Below are 20,540 nucleotides of genomic sequence, written 5' to 3'. Positions count from 1 at the left end.
TATATTTGTAGTTTTGGCCCATGGCAATCACTGTAGCTCTGGATTTTATCTACAGCTGTCCTATGTGTATAATTGTTGCATGCATGTATACATACATCTCTGTCCTTTACATTATACTTACCTCTACTTACCGGGGCAATGCTGTAAATCATTTTGCTGGCACTTACCGTAATTCATAGATAATAAATGGAAATGGTATTGATTTCCAGCCTTCAGAATAGTCAGCTTCAGCCTTTGTAATAAGGTGTCAGAGTATCCCAAGTTAAAAATTAATCTAACTGAAGAAGACTCACTAACAGCTATGTACCTTTCTATACATACTTAGCAAATCAAGATATTGCTCTGATGTGCTGACTACTTGAAAACAGATTCTCTCTTGTTTTCTCCTACTCAAGCAGCATTTGGGTTTTTCCATAAGAAGTGGATTGTGTAACAGTGCAGCTGTCCTGCCCTGGGGTACGGGAATGGTCTGGGCCATGGGAGTCCCAGCCAGGGCATGGTGATGCTCAGACACTTAAAACTTTGTGACTGGCCTTGTCACAAGCTGATGCAGCTTATTAAGTCATACCCATACACGTCTGGTTTGTTTTGCTCCAGTCTTTTCTAAATGTCAGGCCAGCTGAGTGGGGAGGGAGAAAAGCCAAGGACCTAAGCCAGGGGACTTTGGGAAGGTTATGTTAAGGGTACTTTGAAGAGGAGTAGGTGGAGCCACTCCACAAAAACCCTGGTCCTATGGAAAGGTATAAACAACAACTCCTCAAATTAATAGTGGGAAACAGTAATATATAATTAGGTTGAAAATTCAGGCTAATCTGAAAGAAGTGTAACTAAAATAAAGTATTAGTATCTTGGAGAGGTGGTTTCTGCTCAGCTAACTGAGCTTGAATATGCTTTCAAATGTTGCTTAGAAAAGGCAGTGACAGTGCAGGAAATGCAGTCTTTCAACAGCAAATATGATTTTTAAGTATCCTGTTTTGGAACATTCACTGGCATGTTTGACTTGTATTATTTTATCTGAAACTGATCCCAGATTGTTTCTGAAGATTTTAGTAGTATACAGTACATGGATGCCAATAAAAATAGTAATGCTGAAAAAAAATTTTGCTGAAAACATTTTTAGTCCAAAATTTAGATTCAGTGAATAGTCTTTAAAACAATATTCTCCTTAAGATTAGTACTTGTGCTTGAAACTGAAACAAACAAGTTCTGGGGTTTTTGTTTTTTAAGTAACAGAGCCACAGAACTGCTGGAACTAATTGGAAAAATGATCAAATGAAAGTAAGTTAGTTTTAACACAGCTGGCAGTCATCTGTCACTGAAACAGTAGTAACTGAGACTAAGGTTTATCTGATTATGTCATCTCTTTGCTCTTGATAGTTTGTACATTAAAATTAGAACTTTACATTTAAATCATCTGGAAAAAAAAGGTTTTGCAAAATGAGGCGAGTATTTGACAAAGAGGCCAAGTGTTTGACAGCTTCTGAAGTGCGTATATAAGGAGAATCATGTTTCAGGAAGATAGGTGTCATCACCAAGGATTTCAGAACTTTCAGTATTCATTTTCAAACTAAATCCATATTTTATGATGCAGTAATTTTTTTTTGTAATCTATAGGGTAATTTCCACAAGAGACAATTGCATGTGAGGCACCATAATTTTCCACAAGAATAAAGTGCCTCATTCAAGTCTCCAACATTACAAAGACAGGTGAGAGTACAGGTGACAGTAGGGATCTGGAGGTTACTTATTTCTGCAGAGAGGAGCACAACAGCATTCCTTGTTATGTGATGCAGACTTTGATTCTAACTTTCACTGGCCACTGGAAAAAAAAAAAAAAAAAGTTTTATTCTTGCTTGATAGTCATTGTCTTAGGTCTTCGTAGTCTTAAAAGTCACAACTCAAACTCTGGTTGATACATTTGGCGTATCCAACATATTTCTGCTTCTTTTGACTGAAAGCATCATACAATTCAGTACCTCTCAGCCAGATACAATCCTGCCTCGTAGTTATCCAAAACTCCACATCAAACCTAACACCAGAAAAAGTCATACTGTCTTTTTTTTTAGGTAAAAATATAAACTTTTACTGAAAATGATTTATGAATTTCCTAAGAAAACAAATGGCATTGATAAAATGTAATTTTTTAACTGCAGTAATACAGAGTTGGAATCTATCTTTGTCTGGCTCTTAAGTGAAGAGTAGTAGTTCAGAAGTCGGGAATGATCACATACAAGTTCTGTAGTACAAAACAGGTTTCAGAAATCTATGAAAGAACACTACAACTTTAATATGATGTATATAAACTAGAATTAGGAAAATATGTTTTGGGCATCAGTTATGACAGTTCTACTTTGCAGTCTTCCTTAAAACCATCATTTCTAATTAAAGTACCATTTTCAGGTATTTAACATTGTGTAGTTAAACCAATTGCTCAATGAACAGATGACCTGATTGAAAGAAATTTAGATCCCCTTCCACTACGAATTAAAATTGGAAGTTTTCTCTGCACCTAGAGAATAGCAAGTCTTCCTCTCTTCAAGTTATTATTCTTTTCCAAATGTGATTGTCAAGTGTGGTGGTTTGAATGACTCAGGGAAAGTCACAGATTGGAGAATTTGTGATAGTTTAAGTCAAAAAACAGGTTTCTTCCTCCCAATGCTGAAGTCTGTGTTATAGTAATCCAGTGGTTTTAGGCAGTAGATGTGACAGAGGTTTCCTATCATGCATCCTTTAAAACAAACCTGTGCTATTCAGTTTTGGTGCTTTTTAAAAATAAAAGTAGGGGAAGCAGAGCTGAGAAACCCAGTCTGCTAACCGGCACAGACTTTTTTTAGTTTGCTTTTTCCTTTGAGTAACTGTTAGTTGAATGCAAGAAAGTTCTTGGGCGCCTACATGCTCGGCCCTGTTCTGGCTGGCCTTCGGTGTGGCCAAGGAGCGACTGCTTCCGTGGGGTGTAACTCCTGGGTGAGGTAGGTGCCACTGAAGCAGATCCTCCCAGCAAGTAACGCCACCGTGCTGAAAGGGAATGGGACCACGGGGTGGTTGATCCATGGGGAATCTCCTCAGTTGGGGTGTTTCAGGGGTGCAGTCAGACCAGGGCTGCAGGAGCTGTGCACACAGGCACCATCTTAAACAAGCATAAGCCTTCCCAAAAGCCAAAGGTGACAGTCAGGCAGCGTTTGTCTAATTTACCTGAAGGGAGGAAGATGGCAGCCTGTGGATTTGAGGTGACTGTTGGGACCAGGATCCAGCTCTCAGATTAGGGAGGTGAAAGAAGAAAAGAAAATTGTTACATCCTATTACATTCACTTATTTTTCATGGTCAGAGTGCAGGGTTGTAAAAGTCCATCCTGATGTATTTAGGCAAAAGGAGAAGGGGGATATTTAAGTTGGCTAATGAAGAGAATTGCTGTCAAAAATAATTTAGATATTGCATAGCTGATCCTGAGTTCTGAGTCTGTGACCTCTTCCAAGGAAAAGGACTTAGTCTTTGCATGGTTGGAAAGTTTTGGTGTTGGTTTTATTTTGTTGTTGTTTTCTTTTTTTCCCCTGGTATTTGTGATTTCTATTAGGGGAAAAAAAAAAAACAACACAAACACAAACAAGAAAAAAGGAAACTACAAAGAAATACCAAAGCAATATATCAGCAATTGTGTGAATTCAAAAGCAACAGACGATACTGCAGAAAATACTGTAATGGGAAATAAATCAAATTTGCACTCTCACCTTTACACTAATGTTGAATGCAAAATCTCAGGAAAACTACTGAGAAGATGATCAAAATGCAAATTGGAATTTGGTTACTGGCAATGTTTAGTGTTTCAACAGTCATTCGATATGACAGGATTACAAAGGAGGAAGCCTTAAGGAGAAAATACTGTTCAGTCCCTTTTGGAGAAGTGGAAGCATCACATCCATCAGGAGAGGCAGTGCAACCACAGCGGTGCCACAGAGCTGTGGGAGTGTGCAGAAGGGAGCCAGAGGTGAACAGTGGCCTGAAAGAGGGATTCTGACTCTAGTTTCCTAGTTGGCAGTGATGGGGCAGAGTCCTGGCTCTGCTACCTGCCCAAAAGGCTTGGTGGTGTTTGTGTTAGAGGCGTCTGAACAAGTGATGTTTCTGAGGCATCCAGTGGTCGAAAGTACTCTGTGAACTAGATGCGTGATGACTGGCAAATGCACTGTGTTCTAGGATAGTAATACGAAGTCATCAGACACAAGAGACCCAAGTTGTTGTAATTTATGGACAACCTAGAAAGCTGGGGTTCTGTTCCCTAGGAATTTTTTCCAACCTAACTTTGGTTCCACTTAGTTGGAAGCAAATAAACAAAAAGGAGTCAAAATTGGTGTAGACCAAGTTGCTGAATCTTGCAGATGCTCAGTGATACTGATTCTCCTCTTGCTTTCACTGAGTAGCTACAAGCAGCTTCTAGTTCCCTGACTCCAAGGGAAATATTTTTTCTTTTTCTTGTCTGCTCTGCATTCAAACTGTAGAAGCTGAGAAGGCAACCTGGGATCAGTAGAAGGTAAAAATATGATTTTTGCACTCATGCTTTAATTCAGTTGTTAATAACTCTGTTACAATGCAAGATACCTCCCAGTCAGATGAGATTAGCTCCTCTGTTCACAGCAGGACTCAAAAACCGTAGAACAACAGGACTCTGGCTAGGGCTGCCCTTAGCTAGGAAACCTAGCACGAGGTCCTTAACTGTAGAAATCCAGACCAACTCCACAAATCCAAGAGATGGCTAAAAAGCACACATTTTAGTCTCATGTTACAGCACTTCCATACAGCTCTAGGCATCATGTGATACGGCAAATCTGTATCTGTACCATGGATATGTGTCTAATTCTTGAATATACTCCTTTTATTCCTCCTCAGAACGTTTCAGTGCTAGAAAATCATCACTGGCGATCTACGATAGGCATGCTTCGAGAGTCACGGCTCCTCGCCCATCTGCCCAAGGAGGTGACGTAAGTGTCCTCTGGAGAAAATGCATCACTGAAAGTTGCCCATGGCTTCCGTCACTCTTCTTAAAAAGACACTGAAAAGAGGCCCAGGCTTCAGAGTAGGCTGAATTTCCAGCCCTCTCTTGGTGGCAGTAGTAAATCATGAGACAAAGTTACACAGCAGAAGTATTTCTAAGACCTTGCTACTTCTGCAGTGCAGCAATGGGGAATGGCCACTCTCAGTGCCAGGAACACTGGGAGTCCCAGCAGGAATGGACCTTTTCAGATCCCTTGCTGGCATTTTTTGTTCTACATAGCACCACCCAAATATGTAAATATTTAGTGATTAAAGAGCATGAAATAGAGAGAAAAATTAAGTTTGGATTGAGTAGCATCAAGACTGCTCAGGACTTCCACACCTGACTGAGGAGGTGTGGTTCAGTCTTCACTGTCTTTTTGGGTGAAGCCAAAAAAAAAAAAAAAGCAGCCACATGAGCACCTTGGCCAAGTTGATGCTAACTTTTTACCTGCTGGTTTTGTGCAGTGTTACTCCTGCCAAGGAATGGAGACTGAGCCAATGAAGAGCCTGCAATACTAAATTTTAATCACAGGTGACCTTACCAAGAATATAAACAAGTTACCTGAAAGCAATAAGCTCCGTATCCCTCCAGAAATCCTTTGCATCAGACCAACAACTTCAGTCGTACTTTAAAGGACTCAGTCCAGTCCTTCACAACTTTAACTGCAACTTCAAAGTTGCAGTATTCACCACCCAGCTCTGAGCAGCTGAAGTAAGACGTTAGCATTTTTCTGCATGCATCATGCTGTTGTTTTGGACTTTTTTTACCTTCCTAGCACTTTTCAGAAGCTTTCAGAACCACCTATGCCAACAAGTGATTTTCTTCTACATTATCTATTCCTCTTGAACCCATTTAGGCAGCTGAAAACCCCAGCAGAGACTGACCAAGCAGATCAGACCAAGAAAGAGGAAGCTTTATGCTAGCTATGATCCATTGCAAGTTGTTTTGAGCTATTAATATTCAGTAGTTCCATGACTGAGGAGTTTTGTTTTCTTTAATTGCAGACAGGACATCGAGCAGCAGTTGGGCTCCCTGATCTTGGCAACAGACATCAACAGGCAGAATGAGTTTTTGATCCGTCTGAAATCTCACCTTGACAATCAGGATTTGAGGCTGGAGGACGCACAAGACAGACATTTTATGCTTCAGGTAACTTTAAAAAATATTTTTCCACTATTGTTTTTTTATTAACTTTTCAAGTCAGTGTTTCCTAGTATATGTTAGAATAGCATAGTGTGACTGAACATCAACATCTCCTTACCTGTCACCATAAACACTTTCCTTCTGGCACCTGGCGTGTCAGGCAAACGTAAGGTGCCTCCAGTATTTCCTTATGTAATTTCCTCAAGTTAAAAAGCTGTGAATGCGACAGGTACAGGAGAGTGTCAAATGCTGAGAGATGAAGATAAGCTATTAATTATTGTATTTTCAGACCACTGCTTCTCTTGCCAGGTAAACCTTCAGTTATAGTCTCTGTTCTGGCAAATGTCACTTCCCTGGTGTTATCTTCTAGCACCGTGCAGTTTAGCCCCCTCATTGGTATTCTTTCCAAGGCAGCCTGACATCAGGTGCCCAAGTCCCGTTCCTGGGATGGATGTTCAGAAACTGCCTCTGCAGAGACAGCTGTTGCCATGGCAGCAGGCGCTTCTCTAGTAGATCTGCCCAGCTAATGAAGAAACCATGCTTTGTTTAAAAATCAGATGGATTGACACTGGTTCTTCCAGCCAAGCTGCAGCCGTTAACAGGCTCTTCAGAATAAACCTGCACCTATCAAAGCATTATTGTGATTAAAGTAGCTGTATATACATGCTTCTCTGGAGAGATGACATGAATTTCACTTTTAAATACATAAAAGAGTTTACATGATTATTACAATTTATAAAGCAAACATCTACATGATATCACCTTGTCGAGGTTACAGGAAAGGTGACAGTTGCAAGGAAGGAAGTGCTGATCTGTTCATTCTTCCCCCTCCAGCAGCATGGGAAATGCAGTGATCTGCTCGCCTGTCCTCCATCAAACACGGTCTTCTGTCAGATTCCTGCATGGACCACACAGGGCAGAATGATGGCCTTAACATATTTCTGCACAGATTAGGCAAGAAAGTTGTGTAAATGCCAAAGGCAGAGGGATTACAGATCTCAACTACAGCAAGAAGTTTCTTATATGCTTTCTTAAAGATAGGAACTAGGGCACAGACCTGGTAGTTTACTTATCTGGTGGATTAGTTGTGGAAGAAGAAAAGAAAAAAGGTATCAGGAAATCTTGATTGATCAGGTTAAGTTAAAGAATGTTTGACAGGTCCTTGTAATAGACAGTGACATTAAGGCTAATTAATTTAATCCAGAGAGAAAAGAGACTTGGATACTTCCTTCTTCCAGTTCACAGGTCTGAATTTATACAGGAAATATTTCTTATATTTTTCTCCCGGGTGCCGGAACGATTTCTGACCTCTGTCAGGCTAACTGACTGTGTTCGATCTGTGCAGAAACGAGGCACATGACGTCTTGTTCCAAGGCAGTAAGACAGATGGACTATTACACGGTTTACTTTTCTGAAGCAGTTGCTTGATTTCAAAAACCTCTTGCCCTCCTGTACTCACTCCCCTGCAATGCACTTAAAAGTACTAGTTAACTAGGTGAAACTGAGCCAGGGTCAATGTGGAGAGCCCTGTGCTTAGCTTTGTAAACAAAAATATGCAGACATTGAGATGAAATGTAATTGAAGTGAGATGCAAGGTCACTCACTGAGACCGCAGAGAAATGATGCCCAAATGCAGCAGCTTGGCTCTTCCCTTCCTCGTCATCAGCCTTGGATGCTGAGCCAGGCAGTCAGCAGGAGCCAGCCTGAGGCTTTTGTTGGCTTATTCCTTGCAAGGAATATCCAAAACACTTTGCAACCTTGGAATTCAGCCCTCCTCTTGTTCTCACTATGGTAAAGCAGAGGGCTGAGTGAAAGTTTTGCTTGCAGTTTAAATAAGTGCTCTTTCCTCAGAATGCATTTTTGGGTGAGGCTGAGTCTCTAAAAGGTGATCTTAAGCCTTCCCAACATTGCTGGTGAGGCCTGGGAGTTTTGTGACTGCAGATTTATTGCTAGACAATAACTAGACAATACTGCTAGGCAGTAACTTCTCACTGCTGCTTTTCTTCTTTGCTTTCAGATTGCACTCAAGTGCGCTGACATTTGCAACCCTTGCCGGCTCTGGGATCTGAGCAAACAGTGGAGCGAACGAGTCTGCGAAGAGTTTTACCGGCAAGGTCAGCCCCTTCGCGCGGCAGTCCCCTTTCACCTCAGCTCTCCAGGATTTTTTTTTTTTGTGTGGCCAGACAGAGGTAGCATTCAGCATTCCCAGTTTGCCTTGAAATGTCCCTCAGGAATGAACGGTTGAAGAGATCCTCTGCCTCATTTGAAAAGTGGGAAAGGGTTGAAGAGCAGCAAGTATTTCTTTGCCCTGGCTGCTCCTGTAGCAGCGTCCGGCAGGAGGGAGGGCTCGGCTGTGCCTCAGCGCTTGCGTTCGGCTGGAGAGCCCCCGGCTGGGTTCTCCTCCGAGGACCCCCCAGTCACCGTTAGTGTTCCTGAGCTGGAACGGCGCCAGGCCTACACTGCACCAAAATCCTACTGCTATCCACTGTGGTTTATATTGCTTTTCGTGCTGCCTCCCGCTACAACTCCGATGGGAGCCCTACCCTTGCTGTTGCCCAAATATGACACGTTCTTCTGTGCACAAATGCAGAGAAAAGGGTTCAAATGCAGTTCTCAGCACACCGAGCTCTTCTAACGCTGTTGAAAGGGCCAAAGCTGGCAAGCCAAAGCTCAGCGAGGACCTATTGCAAATGTTTTCAAACCCCTGCAGAGAGCGCAGTCAGGCAGGGTTTTTTTTGAAACACTGTAATTACACCATTTGGCTCTATCTGCATAGGCAAGGTCACACTGTGCTACAATACAGGGTGCAGCAGTTTAATCACTGCTAAATTCTTTGTTCGGAGCATCCTGAGAGCCGAAGGCAAGTGGTACAAACACTGGAAGAACACACAATGAAGTTCCCAATTCATTTAAAATTCTGCACTACAAAATCAAGCCACATCCAAGCTGTGGCATGTCTGTAACAAGGACAAGTAGGTCAGCAAGTTAATTTTCAGCCGTTGTCAGTTTAAGCTGGTTAAAATGTCTTTGACTTTGATGCTTTTGAAGTAACATAAGCAACGTGCCAGATGCAGGCTTATTTAGTCAGATGTATAGTCAAGGCATAATCAATATCCAGCTCATGAGGACAGGGCCCCAACTGTGCAATACCTCACCTTCAGCGCGTGAGGGACCATGCTGATAAAGACAGTACTCTTAACTCTTATAAACATAAGTGTCTTCCCCAAGACTCAAGATTTATAACATCTAAAATATACCTCTGAAAGGGGACACTGGAGCATATGAAACCAGTTAGAAACGTAACAGGGAGAAAAAAAACATTTCATGTGGGAGAATATACAGCAACTGTGGTCTGACTATCACTGGTGGCTGTATAATCCTGGTAAGTGAAACAAAAAACAATATTAAATAGCATGTATTTAGATACCATTATCACTTTAAAATATTATTGTAGGCTTCTTTGCCCCCTTAGACATAATGCTGGGTCTTGAAGGTATTTTTTGTCACTAAGTTTAACATTTGAAAACCATATCTCTTATGTTTTGATTTTTAACTACAAATGAGGCAGATAATACCTCAATTAGTGCCTTGTTTAATCTTCCTTCTGGAATGCATACAAAGTTTCAAAACTTTTTGTATCAAACATTTCTAATGCCATTTTAATAGAGATTCAGATCCTGATCTTCCAATCATCTGGTGCATCTACACTACATCTATTAGTAAATAAAATATACAACTCAGTACATTTCAGAGAGGAAGTGATGCCTACAGCAGCTCCTAACAGGAACCTTTCTTAGAAAAATACTTTAACTTGTTCTCAGAAGTTTTAAAAGTCAATTAGCAACACAGGGCAAGTAATGCAACTTGATTTATTTATATAATACTAGAACTGGCAAGAAACAAAGTTTCAAGAAAATGGCTAATGTTTAAAGCAACATTAATGATGAGTTTCTCTGGTGAGGTTTTAAAATAGCTTGGAAGGTTTTCCCCAGCATGAATTTTCAGCAACTAATTAATTCAGTTACTTTTGTAGCAACATGAAACATTAAAAACTTGACTATCATTTAAGTTCTTACCATGCAAAGGAAAATCTTATTTTTGTTAATTGAATGACTTGTAAAAGGCAAGAAGATATTGATACACTTCAAGCCAGACAGGTCAACCATTTTGAACTCACAATACCTATAGAGGGGATGTCACTGGAGTTAGACACTTTTTTTTCCATCAAAACTTTTTGGAGGATATAGAAGAGGAGGACAGTGGAACTGCACATTTGAAAGCATAGCAAACTTGTTATTTTGTCACTGTTGCTGAAGTGTTCCTTTTGATTGTTTGTGAAGCTAAAAATGTTTCCCTGATATTTTCTAAATATGTAATTAAAACTGAAAATCTCTCACATTTGACAAATTGCATGCTGCAGAGAGAAGAAAGGGCAAGCTTAAAAATGCACATGGTGTTTTATACAGGCTATAGAACCTGAGGAGTGCAATAGAATTTAAGTCAAAACTGTCTATTAGTAGGGAGGAAAGAGCTTTTAAACAAAAACAGTGGATTTAAAGCAAAATGTTTCTTTATGGGTTGAATACAGTCTCTTGTCTGATCTATCAGGTCCGTCTTATAGGAAAGTTTTGCATAACCAGCCCTCACTACAACCTTATTAGTAAAACAAATGGATGAAATATTACTGCCTGAGGACAAGAGGCACAGCTTGCACACAGTTATTCGCCTTTCTCTCCCATATTGTAGACAGGAATGGTCCTGTACCTCATGCAGGAACCACTGTACTGTGGCAGTGTCTCCAAGAAGGCTAACAATCACAAAGGATTAGTGTGTTGCACTCACAGAGTGTTTGGGGTTTTTTAAAAAACAAACAAACAAACAAAACAATAAAAAAAAAAAAAAAAAAAACAACAAAACCCAAAACAACAGAAAACAACCCAAACTGCCCTTTAACAGCCATTTCCACAAGCACAGAGTAGCAACTCACACTACAGTACTGATGGAGACATGTTTCTTCTAAAATTTATATTCTGCAGTTTTTTAGTAGGAAGACACTTGAACTGTAAGTAAATGAACTAGAATATCTTAATATTTCATGTGATATCGTCTATTTTAAAAATTAAGGTCCTCAGAACACTTAAGTGCTTAGATTCAACGTTCATTCAAAAGTCATCTTCCCTTAGAGAGACTTTTCTTAGTATAGATACCTAGTTTCTCTGATACCTAAAAAGTCCAGACAACAGCATTTAGACAGGTAACATGGTCATCATTGGTGAAAGATTCCAACTGCTCAAATCCCCACATCTGCAGTCACTGTAAGGTCCTTGCATAGGTAGAAAAGCGGCAGAAAATTATTTCCTTTTTTTTTTTTTTTTTTTTTCCTTGCAGGTGACCTGGAACAAAAATTTGAACTGGAAATAAGCCCCCTTTGTAATCAGCAGAAGGATACAATACCAAGCATACAGATCGGTAAGTATTAGTTTAATTCTCCTCTATCCATGTTTATCTCAGTATGCACAAGCTCAAAGAGAAACTTTTCTGCACCCTCCCCCTTGCCCCACCCCCCCCATCTAGTTGTTTTAACAGTAAGAACCACAGGTACTGTAAGAGTCACGATTCACATTCTAAATAAAAATGTTCAAAAAGAAACCTATCCAAGGCACATATTCAGTAGAAAGACAGAGGAGACATTGCAAAGGGAAAAAAGAGGCCATTCTAAAATCTTTGGGGGAAAATTGCAGCCAATGTGATTAAAGACTGGTTACTTTCTAGTCTGAAATCTCCTCAGAGAAGGATGCTGTCATACATACATCCAGATAGAGCCACATCTTGTCATGCGCGCTGATCAAAAGCTGTACATTTCAGAAGGAGCTGATGACTGCTTGAGCTTCTCGTCAAGGTTTTGCCACTTACATTGCTGTATCCACTTGAGGCACCCTATGGGGCAATGCACTCATGGAATGAATTTGTTCCTCATCTGCTGTCCTTTGTTTCCCCAGGGTTCATGACGTACATCGTAGAGCCACTCTTTGAGAGGTGGGCCCAGTTTACAGGTGATACACCCCTATCTGAAAATATGCTGAACCATCTCAGGAGGAACAAGGCCAAGTGGAGGAGTTTGCTCCACAAGCAACACAGCAGTAGTAGGAGCAATGACCACTCAGGTCAAGTGACTGGCAGCCAAGAACAGACTTTAAATAAGGAAGAGACTCCTTAGTGGCAGCTTTGCACTTTTCCTTATAGCACTGCTATCTCTGTCTTGATCACAGCAGCAAACAAAATCCTGGGGAGCTAGGAGCCTGTTGTCAAGACCGTGGAAAGGGAAGAAGTGGCAAAGCAGAAGCTGTAAGGGTCCTCACGAACAAGCCCACGGTTCTGCTGGGTTCCTTTCTGGATCTTCTTCACGTTCCTCTCCCCTCTCTTCGTTCTGCGCATGCCTGATGCCATTCGTCACTCCTGATCGTGAACTGCCTGAATGCAAAGTCCCAGTCAGCAGTACTGGAGCCGGGCCGGTTACGGCTGCCGTGAAGCAGGGAGGATTACTAACAGAACAGGGGAGACAGAGGCACTCTTGGTTATATATTCATTTACCATGAGTCATACTGTGACATGTGTATATAGGCCCAGAGCGCCATATGCTTTCCAGGCTGGCAGCTGGGCTGCACGTTAAACCACCAGCATCTTCAGCATCCAGAGGACACTAGCTGAGTGAGACAGCGCTCACAGAGGGCAGAGAGAGTCTGGTTATTTTAGTAATTAAAACAATAAACCTTTTTAACTTTTGTATTCTGTGCACTAAACAACAGATCTATAAACCTTGGACTGAAGTTACTCTCCATCTACACAACTCCAGTGTAACAAGGCTCATTTTGGTAATCATTTTTATGCCACTTTGGATAAAAGACAGGCATCTTCTCATTGCAAGGAACAGTATTCCCTCGCAACCAAAAGGGAAGGTGTCACACAGTCTAAACCTTTGAAACACGAACAGATCTATCTTTTGAGTACTGTTTCAAGTAACGTGTTTATATTCATACGTGTACATTTTCTGTAAATACAAAGCGCTACTGATTCCCATGCCAAAATACTGGAGTACTGTGGGATTGCTACCTGTAAAAACATTGGCACTGTGAACAGAATACTGTTAGTTTTAATACAAGAGAAAGCATTTGTAAATATGGTATAGAGTTTATTAATATACACCATTGTTTGTGGATAAAAGCCTTAACTTTTAGCATCCTTCATCTTCTGATAGCTGCCAAAATCATACGATCACAAGATATGATTCTGAACTGCCTTTCCACTATCCAAGGTGTATCAAAGGTCATTAAGGAATGAAGTCTGGCAGGACAACTTCTTGAAAACTTCAAACACATTCCATATGGGTCCATGTTGTTAATCCATGGCACCTTGCACATTCAGTCTAGGCAAATGCTTCACAGAGCCTGAATTTTTTGGTTCAGAAAAGAAAAACCCAAAACCCACAGCAACACCACATAATTTGACAGTTCAACCTGATTACCATTTATTCAAGAGTGTGAATTTTTATTAAATAGCTTAGTGATCCACAAAGCACGAAATTCTAATAGTTCTGGAGTCCAGTTGTTTTCTTGAGTGATGTTGCAGTGTAGCTGATTTTTTTCCCCACATTCCCTCTTTAAATAGCCAGCATCAAAATGCATTTGTATTTTCTTTTCATTAAAAACTACTTCAACTGACTTTTAGCTCAGTCTCACTCAATGAAAGAAAAATGTGTTATAGTCAGACTATTAAGAAAAATCCTCTTAACTATCAGAGTAGCTAAGGAATTTTCTATGGTTTCATGTTATGTTTGTGAAAGATACATGGCCGTATCTATGCCATAAACAACCTCAGTTCAGATAGTCTTTACAAAACTTTACTAAAGCTTCCATCATTTCAATGAGATTGTATTCTCGGCCACAACTGCACTGCACCAAAGTGATTGTCGCCTTCTCCTCTGCCCCCAGAAAAATTAATTGCATTCAGGTGAAGTAGAGTTCTATTGTAAACCCCCAGTACATCAAATCTGTATAGCTGTTTTCTAAAAGAACTAGCAGATATGGCCATATAATCATGTTTGGATGTGAATACCTCGCAGAGGCCAACAAAGAAAGAGCTATTTTAGTTGGCATTTGAGAAATATATTTACTCATAAAAGTGCAAGGGGAGATATGCTAGAACTTTTCTCAATTACAGAGAAGAGTGACTTGGTTAGACAAAATGTTCATGCTCATAATGTGACTAATATGTTTAAAGGAAAATAAAAAGCATAAGTTTGAGTAAAGCATGTTTTACTCTACTAATTCATTGGACATGTATCTTCAGAGAAGGAAACTGAAACCCAGTGAAGTAGGAAGGTAGAAATCACTGCGAGAACACAAAACATACTGAGAACAATGTTTTTCTTCTCCTCTACTATTTTGTAAGCTGTAAGCAGTAGAAAACATTATTCTTCCTTGCTCTTCTAAATGGGACTCATATTAGGAGTACCATAACGAGCAAAGAGAGAGAGTTTTAGTAGAATAAAACTATTTCTAGCCACAAGACATAAATGTCTTTTTAGCCACCTGACAGTGGGGGCAGGAGCGTTACCACTTTGCAGCTTTTTAGGTGTATCTTTCCTTCTGACAGACTGAGGACAATTATTAAGACATTGTGTGAGCAGTGTAATGTGCTGCTTAGAAGCACTTATGTACATTCAAAATGATAAAATTTCCCTTGTTTTGTCTTTTTACTAAGAAATGGAAGACATTTCCCATCTAGTTCAAAGATTTTTTTTTTTTAATGTTCTGAAGTTTAGTTAAACAAACCCAGTGTCTAGCAACATAAAAAGCTCTTGACAGATACATTGTTGAGCTGTTTCTGAGGAGCTTCCAGAAAATAGGTCCAACAGGAAAGATTAGGTACAAATCAAGTTCTGTCACAGCTACAATAAAACCAAGACCTTTTCTGTAATTGGAGCCTACAGGGTCCATTACAAGTCTGCTCTTACCAAGCTAGACCTTCTCAACTTTGAAAAGCTGCTCTTAAAGTGACCAGGTTATGCGGTCTTTTTGGTTTTGTGGAGGTTTTTTTTTTGTTTGTTTGGTTTGGGTTTTTTTGGTGCACTGAACATACTTGCTAGATTTCAATCACCTTGTCTAATGAAACAATGCTTGAAATAGGTTCAGGGTGGCTCCAGAAACGCTTCTGTACTTGTAAACCAAACCCATCACACAAGTTTGGGTCTGGGCCAGTTTGCCTCAGGTGCTCTAGACTAAAGCGTGCTGAAGAGTTGGGCTCCGGCAGCAGATGCCTGGCAGCCAGATTCACTGGGGTCTGTAATGCAAAATGCTGCCTTTGATTTCCCATTGAAGCAGCCAAACCGTACTGGATACAGCCAATCCAGCAGCACCCGTGCCTAGCGTATGCGGTTGTGATACATATTTGGTACTCACTAGTTTAGAGGACATTTCTGTACTGGGATTTCTCCCCAGAATGCCAGCAGAATGCTAGATGCACAGAACAGAAAAACTCTATGCAGATAACACAAATTTCTGTTGTCACACCTATTAGCCACTTTACAGAAAGCCCTCGTAAATTATTTTTCTTTCTTAATGGGCTGGTGAAGCTGAAATATTCTGAAGTTTTAAAACTGAGTTAGGTTCTTCATATAGGGAAGGAAGCAGAAAACTGCTAAAAGCAGGAGCTTAAAATGCTTTTATGCCCCACAAACACAATTCACTCGATTAAAACCTAGATTCTTTAAACACAGATTTTATACCATCAAAGAAGGAAATTCTGTATAAATAACAACAATAATAATAATAATAAAGTAGTGATAAGTAAAACTTTTAGGCTGGTTAAAATAATGCATATGTATGCATTTTCATTAAGTAAAGATTTTACCTATCTTTGGGTTTTTAAGGCTCAACATTCCAGCTACCAGCCAAAAGGGGAAAAAAACAAGGACAACTGAATATGTGTACCTTCAAAACACAGATACAGAGAGAGGAATAGCTGACTCTATGAGGAAAAAAAAAAAAAAAAAAACAAACACCTGCACGATCCTCAGTTGTATCTAACCTAATCTACAACATGGGTCAATTATTTTTTATAAACTATTGGTTTCATGAAGAAAATCAAAGTCTCTCTGAATGATCAGTGAGAAGGCTGCTACCACAGTAAGCGAGATAAGCCTGTTTTCACACTGCAGAGCTATCTCACCAGCTCTTATAAGCTGTGGTTGAAATTTCTATTAAGTTTTCAACAAAACAGAGATAGAATGCATACTAGCCCTTCCAAATGGAATCTCCTCAGAATGGAGAAACACTTAAATCGTTTTAATTTTATTTTCAGGTATCAGTCAGGGTACCAGTCATAATTTATAGCCTTATATTTCAAGTCACTCAGCTGAGTAGTCCATAAAGTACTCCCATTGCCCTCCTAACACCACCATCCTCTGCTTATGTCCCACAAAAAAATCAATACTTCAATTTGAATTAAGATCCTGCAAATCCAAAAAAAGCCACCCCAAAACACAAACAAAGTAAAACCCCAAGGCAAGCTTCATGCCATGAATATGTATCAAAATTACTTTGATTGGTGCAAGTTACTATTCTATTATTTGTTTCTATAATCCATCCAATATTTTAGGTACAAAAAACTTTAAGTGCAGAGCATAAGTTTGACTTGGATGTAAAATATATTCTGCTTATCTTTGAATTCAAGATTGTATATGTCATGTTTATTGTAAAGCATTTTATATATACATATTCACATACCTTATACAACTCTATGGGCCAAACACTTGTCCCACCAACTTCACTGGGACCAAGAATCAGCCCCCATATGTGCGTATATATGCCATATGCATCATTCTGAAAGGAAGCACTAGATTGTGTGAAAATGCTGTGACTGCTATGCAGTGATGCCAAGAGACTTAACTGTATCTTTTTTAACATACTGCTGTAAGTATTCATCATGTCAAAGAATGACAACTAATAAAAAAAAAAAAAGAATAAAGTGTCCAAAGTTCATTGGTAGAACCAGCTGATTGAAAGCACCTCCTTAGTTTGCAAAAGATTTTCTGGTTTGACAAGGTAACAAAAGTCCCGCTGCTTCCATCCTCCCACTGCCTCTCCTTCCTACCAACAGGATAATCACTTTCCTAGTGCACTGTTTCTGATAAGACCGTTTCTCTAAGTTTACCCTTAGCCTTGCTGTAGGAATTTAAATGGAGTTACCAGAAAGGAAAGCATTTCCATATATTTCTCCTAAGCATATACCAGAAGGATTTTCAAACCCCAGGGAAAATGTTTCCCTGTTTAAGCATTTAAAGAAGAGGGAGTTGTCTTTTATTATTGTTTCAGTCCCAGTAAGTAGTTCTCTTTAATCATTGGTCAGTTTTAACCTTCATTTTCTCATTTCTCAGTTGCAGAACATGTTATATATGATATGTGCAAAATAACAGAAGCCTGTGAAGTTTAATTGAAAATATGGGAAGTATTGGCATTCTACTCTCTAAGTATTTTTAAGTGAAAAACACTTGTCATTGCTGATAGATGTTTGTCACTGCAGGGACTCTTCTTCTTGACTTTGATACATTTCTAAAGCCAGAATTTAGTTGCACCACAAAGTCTTCAGTAAAAACACTTACATAGTTTGTGCAGTCCAAATGCTACAATCGAACTGAGTATAGGAGCTAGAAATATATTTGGTTTCAGTGTTATTTAGCCAACATTCTAAATTTACTTTCTTAAAATAATAAAAATCACCCTTCAGAATCATCATAAAAAGTGTTTTCATGTGTCCCCTGGATGCAAGCTGAATTGCAGAATGGATTCTAGAATGAAGCCCCTCAGATATCTGTCTATGGATAGCGTGATGGCTTCTCCAGGATAAGTTTTACACAGCATTGGAAAACCACTCACAATTTTCCACATCAGATTTAGCAGTGTTATTTTCAAGTATAGCTAAGTCAATTCCTACTCTATACAAGCACTGTCTGTATAGATGCTGATGTTTAATGGTTCAAAACAAATAATGGAAACTAGCAAGTTGAAATTAATCATTGAACTTAACAACAAAATAAAAGTTAATAGCGTGGCAATTTTTTTGTCCTGGCCAAAGACTTAGCTGTGATTTAAAGCTCAGGTAGAGAATCCTGGAAATACAACTATTCGGGTTTTTTTGGTTTGTTTTTTTTTTTTTTTTAAAAAAAAAAGGCAATACAATATGCTTGTTACAGACACTTCTTTTCCCTAAACGTGAGAAAGGCAGGGTCTCTCCACCATCCAACACAGTCCAATCCTCTCTGAGCTAACATGGGTGTAGTTACAAAATACACTCATTTTAACAAGAAGGCAGGTTTATCGTACAGTCATAGAATGTTTTGTGTTACAAGGCACCTTGAAGATCATCTATTTCCAACCCCCCTGCCATGAACAGGGACACCTTCCACCAGACCAGGTTGCTCAAAGCCCCGTCCAACCTGGCCTTGAACCCTTCCAGGGAGGGGGCAGCCACAGCTGCTCCGGGCAATCTGTCCCAGTGTCTCACCACCCTCATAAGGGAAGAACTCTATTACATCTAATCTTAAATCTACCCTCTTTCATTTTAAAGCCATTACCCTTTGTCCTATCACTACATGCCCCCGTAAAAAGTCCCCATCTTTCCTTTAGGCCCCCTATAAGTACTAAGGCCGCTATAAGGTCTTCCTAGAGCCTTCTCTTCTCCAGGCTGTACAACCCCAACTCTCTCAGCCTGTCCTCATAGGAGAGGTGCTTCGGCTCCCTCAGTACCTTTGTGGCCCTCCCCTGGACTCATTCCCAACAGGCCCATGTCCTTCTGATGTTGGGGGCCCCAGAACTGAACACAGTACTCCAGGCGGGGTCTCATGAGAGCAGAGCATAGGGGGAGAATCCCCTCACTTGACCTGCTGGCCACACTTCTTGGTGCAGCCCAGGATATGGTTGGCTTTCTGGGGTGCAAGCACACATTGTAAGCTCATGTCCAGCTTTTCATCCACCAGCACCCACAGGTCCTCCTCCTCAGGGCTGCTCTCAATCCACTCATCACCCAGCCTATATTTGTGCTTGGGACTGCCCTGACCCGTGTGCAGGACCTTGCACTTGGTCTTGTTGAAGTTCATGAGGTTTGCAAGGGCCCACCTCCCAAGTCTGTCAAGGCCCCTCTGGATGGCATCCCTTCCCTCCAGCATGTCAACCTCACCACACAGCTTGGTGTCATTGGCAAACTTGCTGAGGGTGTACTCAATCCCATGGTCCATGTCTCCAACAAAGACGTTAAACAGCGCTGGTCCCAATACGAACCCCTGAGGAACATCACTTGTCACTGGTCCCACTTGGACATCAAGCTGTTGACCACCAGTCTCTGAGTGTGACCATCCAGCCAATTCCTTATCCACTGAATGGTCCATCTGTCAAATCCATGTCTCTCTAGAGACAAGGATGTTATGCAGGACAGTGTCAAATGCTTTGCATAAGTCCAAGTACATGACATCAGTTGCTCTTCCCTTATCTACCAACACTGTAATCCTGCCATAGTAGGCACCAAATTTGTCAGGCACCATTTGCCCTTAGTGAAGCCATGTTGGCTGTCACCAATCGCCTCCTTATTTTCCATGTGCCCTAGCACAGTTCTGACAAGGACCTGCTCCATGATCTTGCCAGGCACAGAGGTGAGACTGACTGGGGTTCCCACTCCCACCCCTCTTGTTCAGTGATGTTGTGTACAGTACAATCTCAAACAGCTGTTTATGGACAGACAGAAAACGAACCACAGGATTGGAAAGAAAGGACTTAAATTGGCTCTGCCAATAAACCAGTGGATCACCTTACTATATCCTGGGCTAGTTTGGATCTCAGGCAGTTTTACTAAACATCACGCAGCAGCTCCATGCATGACAACTGAATTTTTCCACCAGCAGCACCACTTCCTAAAAGCTACCTTGGGTATCTACACAGGGCCACATAGACCTAAACACATATGGAAGCAAGTATCACAACAGCAGATGAATTTCACATCAGATGATTTTATGGTAATACACTTTAGAGAGAAGAGTTGAATCTAAACCCTACAGGGTTCTAAATATATTGTACTAGATTAGGAATGGGACCTGGGTGTCATAGTAAGTTGCAACTAAAATGGAGTATTAGAATTCATACAAAGGGATAAAGAGGAGTTGAACTATTATCTCTACCTCTCCTACTATCCAGACATAAATTCTGTGCCATTTTCATACTAATCACCCCTCTCTAGAGAATGCAAGTACAAGAGTGGGAAGTGCAAAGAAGGGTGGCAAAAAGCAATCTGAATCACGAAGAAGCTGCAGAAACAAGAGACAGG

The 20,540-nt window shown here is 40.4% G+C and overlaps 1 protein-coding gene across 6 annotated transcripts in view; it reads left to right on the top strand.

Annotated features, from left to right (window-relative positions):
* PDE7B (phosphodiesterase 7B) overlaps nt 1–17,191 on the top strand; it is a 179,731-nt gene extending 162,540 nt beyond the window's left edge. For all 6 annotated transcript variants that reach the window (XM_032983224.2, XM_032983223.2, XM_032983221.2 and 3 more), the window contains 5 exons: nt 4,880–4,971; nt 6,032–6,176; nt 8,188–8,284; nt 11,559–11,639; nt 12,170–17,191. In XM_032983224.2, coding sequence (XP_032839115.1) covers nt 4,880–4,971; nt 6,032–6,176; nt 8,188–8,284; nt 11,559–11,639; nt 12,170–12,387 — 633 coding nt within the window. In that variant the 3' untranslated portion in view covers nt 12,388–17,191. The remainder of the gene's footprint in view (nt 1–4,879; nt 4,972–6,031; nt 6,177–8,187; nt 8,285–11,558; nt 11,640–12,169) is intronic.
* Nucleotides 17,192–20,540: the final 3,349 nt, after the last annotated feature.

This window comes from Tyto alba, unplaced genomic scaffold (assembly GCF_018691265.1).
Source record: "Tyto alba isolate M040663 unplaced genomic scaffold, T.alba_DEE_v4.0 Super-Scaffold_22, whole genome shotgun sequence".
In the NCBI taxonomy this organism is placed as follows: Eukaryota; Metazoa; Chordata; class Aves; order Strigiformes; family Tytonidae; genus Tyto; species Tyto alba.
Note: the sequence above shows the minus strand (reverse complement) of the source record. Positions and strands in the feature narration are given on the sequence as shown.